Source organism: Lissotriton helveticus, chromosome 1_1 (assembly GCF_964261635.1).
Source record: "Lissotriton helveticus chromosome 1_1, aLisHel1.1, whole genome shotgun sequence".
Lineage (NCBI taxonomy): Eukaryota > Metazoa > Chordata > Amphibia > Caudata > Salamandridae > Lissotriton > Lissotriton helveticus.
In genome coordinates, this window is record NC_136057.1 from 419011562 (window position 1) to 419024626 (window position 13065).

At 48.7% G+C, this 13065-nt stretch overlaps 1 protein-coding gene across 1 annotated transcript in view; it reads left to right on the forward strand.

Annotated features, from left to right (window-relative positions):
• ETFBKMT (electron transfer flavoprotein subunit beta lysine methyltransferase) overlaps positions 1-13065 on the forward strand; it is a 205409-nt gene that overhangs the window by 98835 nt on the left and 93509 nt on the right. The window contains exon 2 of the mRNA XM_078653932.1: positions 6736-6866. Within this exon, the coding sequence (XP_078510058.1) occupies positions 6736-6866 (131 nt within the window). The remainder of the gene's footprint in view (positions 1-6735; positions 6867-13065) is intronic.

Consider the following 13065-nt stretch of genomic DNA (forward strand, 5'->3'; position numbering starts at 1 on the left):
AGTCAATACGACTCTTAGATCTTCCATTATCGAAGGTCATGGCTGATACTCTGTCTGACTTAGTACGACCATTCAAAGCCCTTAAACCATATTCAAGGCACATAGCATTCAGGCTTAGAATATCCTCGGTCCAGCGAGTTATTGGAGTTAAATCAAGTGCAGGGATTTCCCACATATTGTCTTCCTCCGCACCTAAAAAAGCCTCACCAGTATAAAGGGGTTCGAAAGTACGGTTTAGGTCTCCTGCCAGTATGATGTTATTCCCAGAAGAAATAGTGTCTAGGTAACTGTACAGAGACGATAAAACCACTGATTTACCAGCATTTCCCCCTCTAACATATAAGTTATAAATGTCAATGGGAGTAAAGGAGTCCCTCTCAAGTCTAATGAGCTGGATGTCTTTGTGATTTAGCTCTAGATTTTTTACTAAGATCTTCAGGGACTGTCGGACCCATATAGTGAGACCTCCCATTGGTCTCCCTTTGGGACCTTTGATTGCCGGTACATAATAATTCAAATACCCCAAAGCATAAACAGGATCGCAGGCCCATGTTTCTTGGAAAATGCAGACGTCATACTTGCTAACGAATTCAAACCACTCTCCACAGTCCATCTTGGAACATAGTCCTGCTATATTCCAAGATAGAAGGTTCCCAAAGTCATGCTCCCTGCATATTTCAGGGCTGGGATCAGGCCTATTCGTATTTACATCCACATTAACATTGCCTTCTACTGTTAAATTTGTTAATCCCACTGAAGCATCTGGCGTACATAACTCATTTGGAGAGCCCATAACTTGATTAAGCCCCCCTGTTGCACACAAGGATGAAGGTGTTAGCAGCTGAGGCGTACAATTAGTTACTTGTCAATCACAAGCATCTAGATTGGAAAGAGCAGAGAATCTATTTTCTAAGCCCAAACCCCACTCAGCGGAACAAAAATTCTTGCAACCCCTTTTGGTTACGACGTTCCATTTTGTTCTTAAGGTGCTTGGATTGGGGCCTCTGCCTTTTCGGGGGTAAAAGAAAGTCAAGGGTCAATGGTACGATAGAAGCGGAGCGTCTCTGCGGTGGAAAAATGTTAGGCAGAATATTTGGTAATGCATCAGGGTGAGAAAGGTTAAGCACAACGCAATCGCCCTTAAACCTTTTTTCGCTGTTACCGATCCACTCCACTCTTCTTGCATTTACCAGTTCCTCGGCCAGTTGCTGTTTCCCCCACGGAGATATGGCCATGTTGTTGGTTAGCCAAGATAAAGATTTATTTAAAAGCGATGCTGTTGATTCAGCTTCACCAGAAACCAGAGGGGGCACATTTGCTAAAACAAGAACTAATGGCGAGGCTTCCACCACCAGCTCACATGACCCTTTCGAGGTAGTAGGTTCCCCAATAGAATGGGCGGGGGGTGCAACCCCAGAGCTAGTTTCCGATAGGTTTATCAGAGGGGCCACTGGGGGGTTGGAAGTAACAGTGAGTGGCAATTTAATTGCTAGAATGTCATTAACCAGAGGTTGTACATTGGATGTGATGACTTCTGGGAGTTTCCCCACTTCTCCCAGCGTTTTACCAAGGAGACCTTCCAATTTAGACACTTCAGCAGATAGCTTGTCAATTTTGCTTATCAGAGGTTTAACTATTCCTTTGATTTTTATATCCATCAGACTGCAAAATTTCTGAAATTGAATGTTAGAGAAGGTTACATGTGTTTCCTCCGGGGGATCATCCTCCTCCACACAAGAGATTTTCCTTGGCGGTGTTGCAATTTTATTTTTAGCTGACCTTAACCCCGGTCGTTTTTGTATAGCTTTTCTTTTGACCCCTGTAACCCTTGGTGCTGGGATTGGAACAATGGGCGGGGTGATAAGCTCACAGATCATAGGACTCAGAGGCACTACGTCAATGTCATCGATATCTTCAGTGCTGGCCACTATGCCACTGGGTTGAATAGTGACAGTATCTTGTGAAGAAGCTTGAGCCACTCCAGAAAAGCTAGTGTTTGTCAGGTCAAAAGGGTCCTCTGGTTCTATGTCAACTAATGGAGATTGTGTGGGTGAGTCCAAACCCAATGAGGACCTTCTATCACTGTTTATTTTCGCCACTACCTGGACTAAATAGTTCTCCATGGTGTTAGTTACAGGTGTTAGCTTTTTCCCAGGCATGTATGCAGATGGCTTGGTAGTAACAAGGCGTAAAGCTTAAAATGAAAAGCAAAGTTTTACCTGGCAGATGATGGATGTGCAACTCTATGAACGTCTGTAGATAATTGGGAAGGATTCGTGGCCCAACCCAACCTTGTCCGACCTCAGACGGCCCGCCATTTGCCCGGGCTTCGTCCCGGGCGTCCCGCTCGCGTCCCGCGAAGCTGGTCCTGCGGCGCTTATGTGCGCCTCCCCTGGCGCCCTCGCGGTGTCACTGACGCGCGCCGCCGCGTAGGCTGCCGGGATTCGTAGTCCCGGAGCGGCGGCGCAAACAAACTGCAGGTAAGGTGACTCTCGGCGGTGGCGGCGTGGGCTGAGACTCCTGGCAAGCTGTGGAGTATAGTGGCGTCTCTCAGGTAAGTTGATGCGTGTCCCAGAGCTCCGCCGGTCCTGCGGCGCTTATATGCGCCTCCCCTGGCGCCCTCGCGGTGTCACTGACGCGCGCCGCCGCGTAGGCTGCCGGGATTCGTAGTCCCGGAGCGGCGGCGCGAACAAACTGCAGGTAAGGTGACTCTCGGCGGTGGCGGCGTGGGCTGAGACTCCTGGCAAGCTGTGGAGTATAGTGGCGTCTCTCAGGTAAGTTGATGCGTGTCCCAGAGCTCCGCCGGTCCTGCGGCGCTTATGTGCGCCTCCCCTGGCGCCCTCGCGGTGTCACTGACGCGCGCCGCCGCGTAGGCTGCCGGGATTCGTAGTCCCGGAGCGGCGGCGCGAACAAACTGCAGGTAAGGTGACTCTCGGCGGTGGCGGCGTGGGCTGAGACTCCTGGCAAGCTGTGGAGTATAGTGGCGTCTCTCAGGTAAGTTGATGCGTGTCCCCAACTCTACTTATGTGTGTGGATTTCTCTGTCCCGAATGCAGTGTCTCTACACACATAAGTCTAGGCTTTAGTAGTAAATATGGGAGGGACACAGAGGCGTGGGCGGGAAAAGGGTCAGACTTACTCCTAAAGGGGATGGGCTTAGAGAGACGTAAGAGGGGTTTAGGGAGAAACATCACCTACCTACACAAGAGTATGCCAACTGCTATAGTCTAGGGGTGGAGACATGCAATCAACACTTTTGTAATAAGTCTGCACTCTGAATTTGTGAATACCGAAAGTAGTAAACTTACTGCTAAGTGTAAACCTATTTAAAAGTGAATGTTACCTTTGTGAATCGGGCCAGTAATGTATCTATAGTAATATATTACTAAACCGTTGGCAAGGGTAGTAGGTCCCAAAGATGAGACTTGATAGAGCAAGCTTCGCATTGCGACTTGCTCGAGTCATGAACCTCGCCCGTGTGTAATCAATTAATAAAATTCGTACGTCTTACTAAACTTTTATTTTCATATACGAACGAAATAGATGAAGCTTGCATATGTGTTTTTCTAATAGAACTAATCCATGTCCCTAAACATGGCCGCCGCTTGGAAAAATTGCTTCTGCGCATGCGTCAGTCACACTCACGTGACCTGACGTAGTTATAAGTTTGGTGGGAAAGGGTGCGCGTGCGTAATACACAGCTTCGTGAATAACGTGGTGATGCTCTTGTGATCGTGTATATGTTGCTAATGTTTAAACTGCATAGTATATTTTTATAATGATAAGTTTAAAGTACAAAACCATGATGTGTTTTATCTGCATTCACTTCTATGTTTTAATTTGTTCTCGCTTACTTTTCATGTACTGCGGGAAATGGGGGTCCGAAACCGGTTGGGAGCCATATTGAAGGTCCCTTCTACGCATGCTCATGGTGCACACGAAGTGGCAGCCTTGAACGGTGGAACTCAGCCTGCTGGCAGCCGCAAGCAAGATGCTCATGTGAAAGCCACCTCTGACCTGGCAAGATGGAGTCGACTGTCCTCAAGTTGTTACAAAAGAACAGTTCTTATTGTATTCCATGCAGTTTCTCATGGGAACCCCAATCTTGCTAGGCGGCACCTTACTATGCAAATTTGGCCTCCAAATAGTCTGTTCTGATTGGTGTGTTAACCAAATCCTACCTTCGGACCAATCCAAATTGAGGGATTCTGACACTTTGCAACATTGGGGGGTGGTACACCGTCCCAAAACAGTATATCTACCCTGGGTTCACCTAGGGAAATTGTCCGACTTGTCTGATTTAGCTGACCTGTCACTGACCCAACGCACTCAATAGGTGACTGAAGATACAGAGCGCTGCGGAGCACTCTGTCCGAAATTGACCATAGACTAAGGTTTTACTAAACCTTAAAGTGCTGGCGGAGCACTTTGCTGGGAGTTCGCTGACCCAATCGGGGTCCTGATCGATAGCTGCAGAGAGGGTGGAGCGCAGGCGTTGCTTCCGAACTGCGGGTGCCGGTCCTGTCCTGAGGGTTTCCTGTCCTGATCCTAATCTGGTCTTCCTGTCCTGTCCTGGGTGTCCATTCTGCACCTGCTGTCCATTGAGGGGTATCCTTCCTTGAGGGTTTCCTGTCCTTAACTGACCCGTGGCCAGGGTTTGGTTTTCCACACCAGTCTAGGTAAATATCGCTCTGAAAACTCTGAATCTTGCACCTTTCTGAATTTCTGTCTTTTGCTTTAATAAAGACATACCTTTGCATATGTTAATTTTCCATGCTTTTCCGCAACCATTGAATCATAAAGTCATTTGCATTTATTTCATAACGTATTCCTATGTTACCCTACCTGTTAGAAATTATATTTTGCATTGCAGTTTGTCACTTCCTGATATGGTCTAGAACATCCTTACTTAAACTGTCTAAAGAACTTTTGCCTTGATGCATAGCGTGTTTTTCTTCATAGTCTCTTCTATAGATATATATATGTGTCCCGAAATCCTGTCTCATTTCCTTGAGATAATTCTAGAATACTAGTCCTAATCAAAGACTATCCCATCTTTAGTGATTCATCTTAAACGTCCTAATTTCTGGTCCTTCATTTTGGAATGTGCCCTGGTTCCATTAGCCTGTAAATGGTTGCACTGACTTATTTGCTATTTAGCTATATACTTTCTGTTATTCTGATTATTGATTGCTTGATTACTGTGAATTTGATGATTTCTGAAATATACTAAATTTAGATAAAGACTTTAAAACTTCCAGTTGTCCGTGGTCATTTGCAAAGAGTTTGAATGTTATCTGTTGGGTTTGTATTTTGCTGCCTTTCCTTTTACAGCTAGCTCCCTGATCCATTGTGGTCATAGGTACCCGCATCGGTGGATGGTAAGTCGGGTACTCTAAAGAATAACGAAAGGAACTCACACAATTATTGGTAGTAGACCGTGAGGTCATCCGATCAATGTATATGGTGATTTGAAATATATGGGCCCGAAGCCGGAAGTGGCGAAATTATTGGTCGGGTGACCCGCGCGCTCTATCAGAGACTTATTGGCTTTATCAATGTTTATTTCATATATACATCCATCCACTCTTTATTGTTAACTTCTATTTCTCACTGAACTATTCCTTGTACATTGGGATCACCCAATTAGTTCTGCACCTCACTGGCTTATCAAACCAATGCCATAAGCTGGAGGTTTGACAGCTATTTTCCTTTTACTGAACCAGGGCAAAGCCAAGCTATTCATCATCATGGGTCAGCCTCATTGCAATGTATTTTTTTTCTCAGAGTTTCTTTTTTCTTTCCCTTCCTCAGCCAAGCTTTTTTATTCATAATCTGGGATTGTTTTCTGAGGCAAAACCATAAAATTCTCAGAATGGACATATCTGTCCTATAGATTTGTGGCTGCTAGATGAATGGGAGAATGCTGTTTAAGGGAGCATCTTTGCTGGGGAAATGCAGATAGCAAAGACCTTCTGCTCTGAAGGTGAAATTGAATACAGCTCCATGCACATACTTGGCAGAAATGTAATTGGATGAGTACGCACACTTAAAAAATCTAGAATTTCCAACCAATGCTTTTCCTCCCTCCCACCCTTTAATACCTCCTTACATTGTCCATCTGCCCACAGTTTGGCGCATACTTGCCCTTCCTTTATTTCTGTTTAATGTGCTGCCATTGGTCCACCATTATGTTATTGTTGGTACCGTGGCAAGTTCCGGGTTGACAATGCATCGGTCTTCACACAGTCACTACACAGAGTCAATCCTCTCATCCATGGCCACGGAAACAATGCTCCAATTTCAGACATTCTGTATCTATTCTTTTGAAGAAAAGTAATCCTAGTTGCACCCTTTTCTGTGTCTTTTCCTGCCACGTTAATATTTAAGCTTATCCTGGTTCCTGCACTATTGGCTCGACCTTCCGAGAACCACCTCTGCACTCACCATGAAATGAAAGAAGTCTACATTCCAAACAAAACCAACTTTTCAAACCGAAATGGTGCAGGTCAACAACAGGAGCTACTATGATGAATACCAAAGGGTTAAGTCAAGTCTACAGTGTTTGCTATGTATATGGCCAATCTCACCCAACTGGCTTGAATCAGTAACAAGTGTACACAAAAAAATAAAGTATCTCTTTTACTGGTAAATAACTTGGTTATCCATAGTTCGTTTGAGCACATCTTCGCCTGCTGTACACACAAACTTATTTTTGAAAATGTTAATTTCTTAGGTATCTCTTGGATAACCCACATGTTGTTAGAAATGGTTCGGTGTTGGATATTGGAAGTGGATGCGGCGCTACAGCGATTGCTGCCTGTATGAGTGGTGCATCGCATGTTTTGGCAAATGACATAGACCCTGGTGAGTAAAATTTGGATTATTTTCTACGTTCAATGTATTTAAGTAGAACAGCTGAGTTTGTTAAGCACTTTCTTCAAAGGTATGTGGGTAACATGCAGGTTGTTGGTTTTAGTTATGGTATGGATGATCCAACTTATGATCTGTCAGAGAAAACCAGCTACCTCTCCTATCACTCTTCGACTTTGTGTTTAAACCTGTACAGTGCTCCCCTGCCTTTTGACTAGGTTTGCGCTATAGAAATACCACATACATTACTGCAGATCTGGGGTCACCTAAAATCGTACAGCCCAAAAAGACACCTCCGCAACACATCCACGGATGGGTAAATCTAGGACTTTGTTATACCCAAATTCATAAGGCAATGTGTCTCCAAGATAAGGTTCCACACAGCATATCAAATGCATTCAATAAGAAAGGACAGATTCAGTAAGTGAATTCGAGGGCAGAATGAGAACATTAAGAAAAAAATCATAAGATTTAATACAGAAATCGTTAATCAAGGTGAATAACTTAATTGCCAAGAAATCTCTCAGCAAATATAAAGAAAAATGGCATCCAAGAATTATTCTGAGTTCCAAATGAACAGCAAAATTCATAAGAAATCAGACAGCATCCCTAGTACCATCAAAAAGTCTCTAGAGTTCTCGTACTCGCCCCCAAATTTGAAGGTTTATATAGAAAATCTTCTCATAAGGCTGAATGAAAACTTCAGATTCATCATGGTGTGAGCAGAAGAATACAATTTTAGCAAATTAGAGCATAGAAAATTAGAGCGTCATACTACTTTACCACCTAAGCACTATGCCAGGACATGAATACTGATTCGGCTAGAGAGTCCTGAAGTAATCTGAAGATGGCTGAACAAACTAGTTACAAAACAACATTGAACTACTGTGCATGAATGCAATACAGCAGGTAGCGGAAGAGCAGTTGAAGCGTTACTGAATCATGTTGGAAATATCTTTTTCTGGAAAAACGAGAACAGCTTCATTCAAAAATAAACAAACATGACGTTGCTTGACTATGTGGAGCAGAAACAGTAAACGGTGACTTTGCAGGGCGAGACATGAAAAGGCACTTTAACAAATCATAACAAAAATGTTTCAAAAGCAATGATATCAGATAAGTATGCACATATAAATCCAAGTGTAGATCCATATTCTGCACGCTGTAAACAATGCACAATTAAAAAAAATGCACAAAAACTCCTAAAAACTGATTGATGAAATATGTGCCTTTGGGGTGAGTTATATTGATACTAATGTTCAATCACGAAGAGACAATTAAGTCTGTGATGACCACTAGGTAGATAAAAAATGTTTTAAATATTAATATGAGTGGGGGGCGTGGCTAGCGGCCGAACATGGCGGCTGCCTAGAGGACCAGCTCCGATCACGAAGCGGCCTCTCCAACTATCCGAACAATGATCCGCGATTGAATTAAACCTCAGGCGGAGGTACCAAAGGCCCGGGGCCGGGCGCTACAGGCGGCAGGAAACCGGAGAAAAATCGGGTGCCGGGGAGCGGAGTTTCGGCTGAGTGGCGGTGAGCCCGGAGCACGGGCCTGAATCCCGGGAACCCAGTGGACAGAGAAGCCGACCGGAAGTGGGTTCTACCCGGCGGCAGTGGACCGGAAGTGACCGGGGCTGGAGGGGACCACCGTGAAGGACTCGGCGGACCTCTTTGTCGACGCCGGTTGTGGAGGTGCGCCGCACAGAGGATTCTGCGCTGCTGGGGAGGCGGAGGGACAACGGGGGGCTGAGACGCCTTGCGGTGCCGACTGGACAGAATCACTGCGGAACCATCCGAATCAGCCGCCGGGGAGGACAAGATCCACGGGGGCTGCCGAAAGCCTGCAGAGCTTACCCCCCCCCCCCTCTCCGCCATCCACACACGTTGAGCCGCGAAGCGACGCTGGTCACCCAGTCTGCGTCACTTGGGCGCGAAAGTTGGAACTGTGCCTGGCCGCCCCGTCCGTGTGGCGGGGGCCCACTGCGGTGCCTGGGGCCCAATGATTTGAGACGCTGCCGGCGATATTTGATAGTGCAACCCTGCGCTGTGCACGGTGAGGGCCCTGTGGCGCGTACACGGCGCGCGGCGGTCAGAAGGGGCAACACGCCTGTCAAGACCAGTGTACTGTGGCTGCGTCTCCGCTGCTGACCGAGACGTGGTCCCCACCTACATCCGACTGAGTGCCCCGACTGCATTGCGGGCGGACCCGTGCCCGGGGTTGGCCTCTTCTCATCCGACCCCTCCATCCGGCTGGCTTGAGGTGCTGTGCGGCGGACATTATGGCAGGCAAAGGCGCCAAGGGCGGCACGACCCAGACACGTATCGAACGATACGCCAGTCACAAACAAGCCTCCCCTCTGGCGGACGGGCGACACACCTCCACGAGGTCGTCGGACAATGCGGGGCCGAAAAAGGCGACCCTGGATGACGTGATGCGAGCACTCACGCAGGTACAGACTACGGTGGGTTCTATCTCAACTGAAATTACCCTCATTCGAGCGGACCTCCACAAAATGGCCGAAAAAGTGGGGTCTTTGGAGCTGGTCACAAAATCACTGGTGGAAGATGTCTCGGAGCTCCAAACGGCGATGGAGGCAGTCACGGCTGAGAAGAAAAGGCTGAAGGAGAAGTTGGATGACCAGGAAGGACGCTCCAGGCGGAACAACATCCGAATTCTTGGAGTTCCGGAGTCGGAAGGTATTAGAGCGACTGACCTCTTTGTGGAGGAGCTCATCAAATCGCAACTCCAACCAAAGGGACTATCGACGTTCTTCTCGATCGAAAGGGCGCACAGAGTGCCAGGTGGCCAGCCTAAGCCGGGGGCATCCCCTAGACCAATCCTGGCGAGACTATTCAACTTCCGAGATAGGGATGCCATCTTACAAGCGGCGCGGGTGTCTCCACCCGTTAAGATTCAGAACTCCACCGTGGCATTCTTCCCGGACTACACAGCGGAGGTGGCAAGGAGGAGAAAGACGTTTGTAGATATCAAAAAGGAGCTCAGGAGGAGGGAGATCCAATATTCCATGATATTCCCGGCTAGACTGCGTGTGGTAGCAGAAAACAAGACATGGTTCTTCGATAATCCGGAGGTTGCCCGGGACTGGTTGGACGGCTGGCGACCGGCCTCCCAACCCCGACGTCGGGGGCGAGGTACCAAGGACAAGCCTCTGGTGGATCATAGCGAAGTTCGAGAGGACGACCTGGCGGCCGGACGAGGCTCACCGCTCAGAGATATTACTGATGCTGAACTGGAGGTCGATTCTTAGTGGCACGGCAGATAGGAGACTCCTTTGATAGAAAGGCTGTTGCCTGGGCTGCCATGGCCCCTGGGCTGAGGGCCTCTGCGGAGGGTAAGAGGGGTCGCTGACTTTGGAGTATTCCTCACCCCCAACGAGCAAGTAACTTTATACCTTTACTTGGGTGGGTTTAAGCACTCTGCTAAATTGGGGCGGCGGGCAGTTCTAAGTCCGTGTGGCAGGGAAGCAGGGAGGGGGGGAGTTATGGGTAGGGGAGGGTTGTTCCGAATTATTGGTTTGTGTTGTTTGACTCTGCTGATTACACTGACATCCATATTAGTCGTAATATGCCTGGCTGCGCACACCGACCGGCCTGGTGCTGCCTCACTGACACTAGGCCAGCCACTGCTTGCACATGAGGGGCGCCCTGGGATTGGGTACACTCTGACTGCGACACTGTCGAGCCCTACGGGTCAGGAATTCACATCTGCAACTTTACAATGGCAGGACTGTCACACTCCAGTAACGTGATCGATGATCCCGGAGTGGGGCCTGTGCCACCGCTACAGATCATGTCGTGGAATGTCAGAGGTCTGGGGGATAAAGTGAAGAGAGGGCTGGTTCTTCAAAACATTAGACCGCTCCGCTGCGACCGGATCCTCCTTCAAGAGACACATTTGGTGGGTGCAGCTAACAAGGCTCTAGATAGACGGGGATACCGTATGATCAAACACTCGGACTTCACTACGGGGTCCCGTGGGACTGGCATCTTATTAAAAAAAAAATCGCGATTTATTCTACAGACTACTAAGATTGATGGTTATGGTCGCTTTGCAGCAGCCTGTGGACAATGGGAGGGAGTCTCCGTCAATGTGGTGTCGGTGTATATTCCGCCGGCGTTGCATGCGACGGCGCTTCCGGACCTGGGAAAGTTCCTCCTGGAACTCCCCGACGGAGACCTAGTGGTGGGGGGTGATTTCAACGCGCTGGTCCATGGTTTATATGATAGATTCCCGACCCGGGCACAGACACCTGGCCTGTCCAGGTTTAGTGAGTTTGTTGAGGCACAAGGACTGGTAGACATATGGCGACACCTACACCCCGAGGACCGACAGTACTCTTATTACTCTGCCACACACGACTGCCTATCCCGTATCGATTATTTCCTTACACTGGCGGGCAGCCGGCTTACGGTGCATGATGTGCGGATACGACCCCGGGGTATATCAGACCACTCCCCCTTAACTATGTCCATGTCCTGTGCAGCGATAACTCGTAGGAGAGTGTACCCTGTCTACCCCGGTTATCTCAAGATTCCCCACTTCCGTAAAGACTTGAAGAAAGCCACCAAGCTCTATTTCGCGGAAAACTCAGGCTCAGTGCCCTCTCCCACGTCCTTATGGGAAGCATACAAAACGGTGTTTAGGGGTCAGGCGATTGCAGTGATAACGCGACACAAACGCGAGCAAAAATCCGAACTGCTAGCTCTGGAGCTACAACTGGAGCGAGCTAACGAGGCTCATATGGCGCACCCATCGGAAGATACACGTCACTCACTCCACCTCAGCCAACAGCTACATGACGATCTCCTCAGGAGACGGACAGTAGAAAACATTACATCGACCGCACAAAGAATCTATGATGTAGGAGACAAAGCCAACAAGCTACTGGCTTGGCTTGATAAAAAAAGTGTGGGTAGCAGACATATTCTACAATTGCAGGATCCGGAAGGGACGTATCATACACGTCCCTCCGAGATTGTTGAGATCCTGGCTGACCACTATCAGTCGGTCTACACCCCACTCGCAGCGGTTACCACTGAGGCGGCGACAGCAACGCTGCAAAACATACCGGTCACCACTTTAACATCAGAAGCGGTGGCTGAACTGGAGGCAGACCTGTCAGAGGATGAGCTCCGAACGGCGATTGGTGCATTATGTACGGGTAAGGCACTTGGCCCTAACGGCATTCCAGTTGAGTGGTTCCAGGCGGTGTCGAGCACCTTGTGCTCACCACTGCTGGCCATGTTTGAGGAGTGTCGGGGAACGGGGATTCTGCCCCGGGATCAGCGGATAGCGACCATAGTAACTATCCCGAAACCGGGTAAACCGCCCACGGACTGCGCATCGTACCGCCCAATCTCACTGCTCAATGTGGAAGCCAAAATTCTGGCGAAGCTAATTGCAAACAGGCTGACCCCACACTTGCAAGATCTGATCCATCCGGATCAATCGGGCTTCATGCCGCACAGAAGCACGGCACTCAATCTCCGGCGTGTACATGGGGTGCTGGCGCGAGCCCACTTGCTGTTGGAACCGGCAGCCATTCTATCGTTGGATGCCAGAATGGCTTTTGACATGGTGGAATGGCAATACTTATTCGCGGTTCTGGCTCGTATGGGCTTTGGCCCCAAATTTATCTCATGGATCAGACTGCTGTATACAGAGCCGGTGGCGCACGTGGCGGCCAATGGCCACATCTCTCGAGAGATCCCCCTGGCCAGAGGGACGCGTCAGGGGTGTCCGCTGTCCCCCTTACTGTTCGCCCTGGTGTTGGAACCGTTGGCCACAGTCATTAGGACTACTCCACTACTAAAAGGGCTGACGTGGGGAGGCGCTTGGGAGGACAGGATATCCCTGTATGCGACGACATGCTGGTTTATCTGTCTCAACCGGAGGTGGGCATTCCACATTTGTTGGCGATCTGTGATGCGCACGGCCTGCACTCCGGATACATGATCAACTGGACGAAATCAGTGATTTATGTACTGAAAGGCCCGGCGCCGCTCCTCCCTGGTAGCTGCCCGCTGGTTATAGCCCGTGCCTCCTTTAAGTACTTGGGCATTCAGGTCACTAGTGACGCGGATGCGTTCCACGACCTAAACTTAACACCTCCCCTTACCCGTCTGCGGGCGGATGTACGACACTGGAAGACCTTACCCCTCACCCT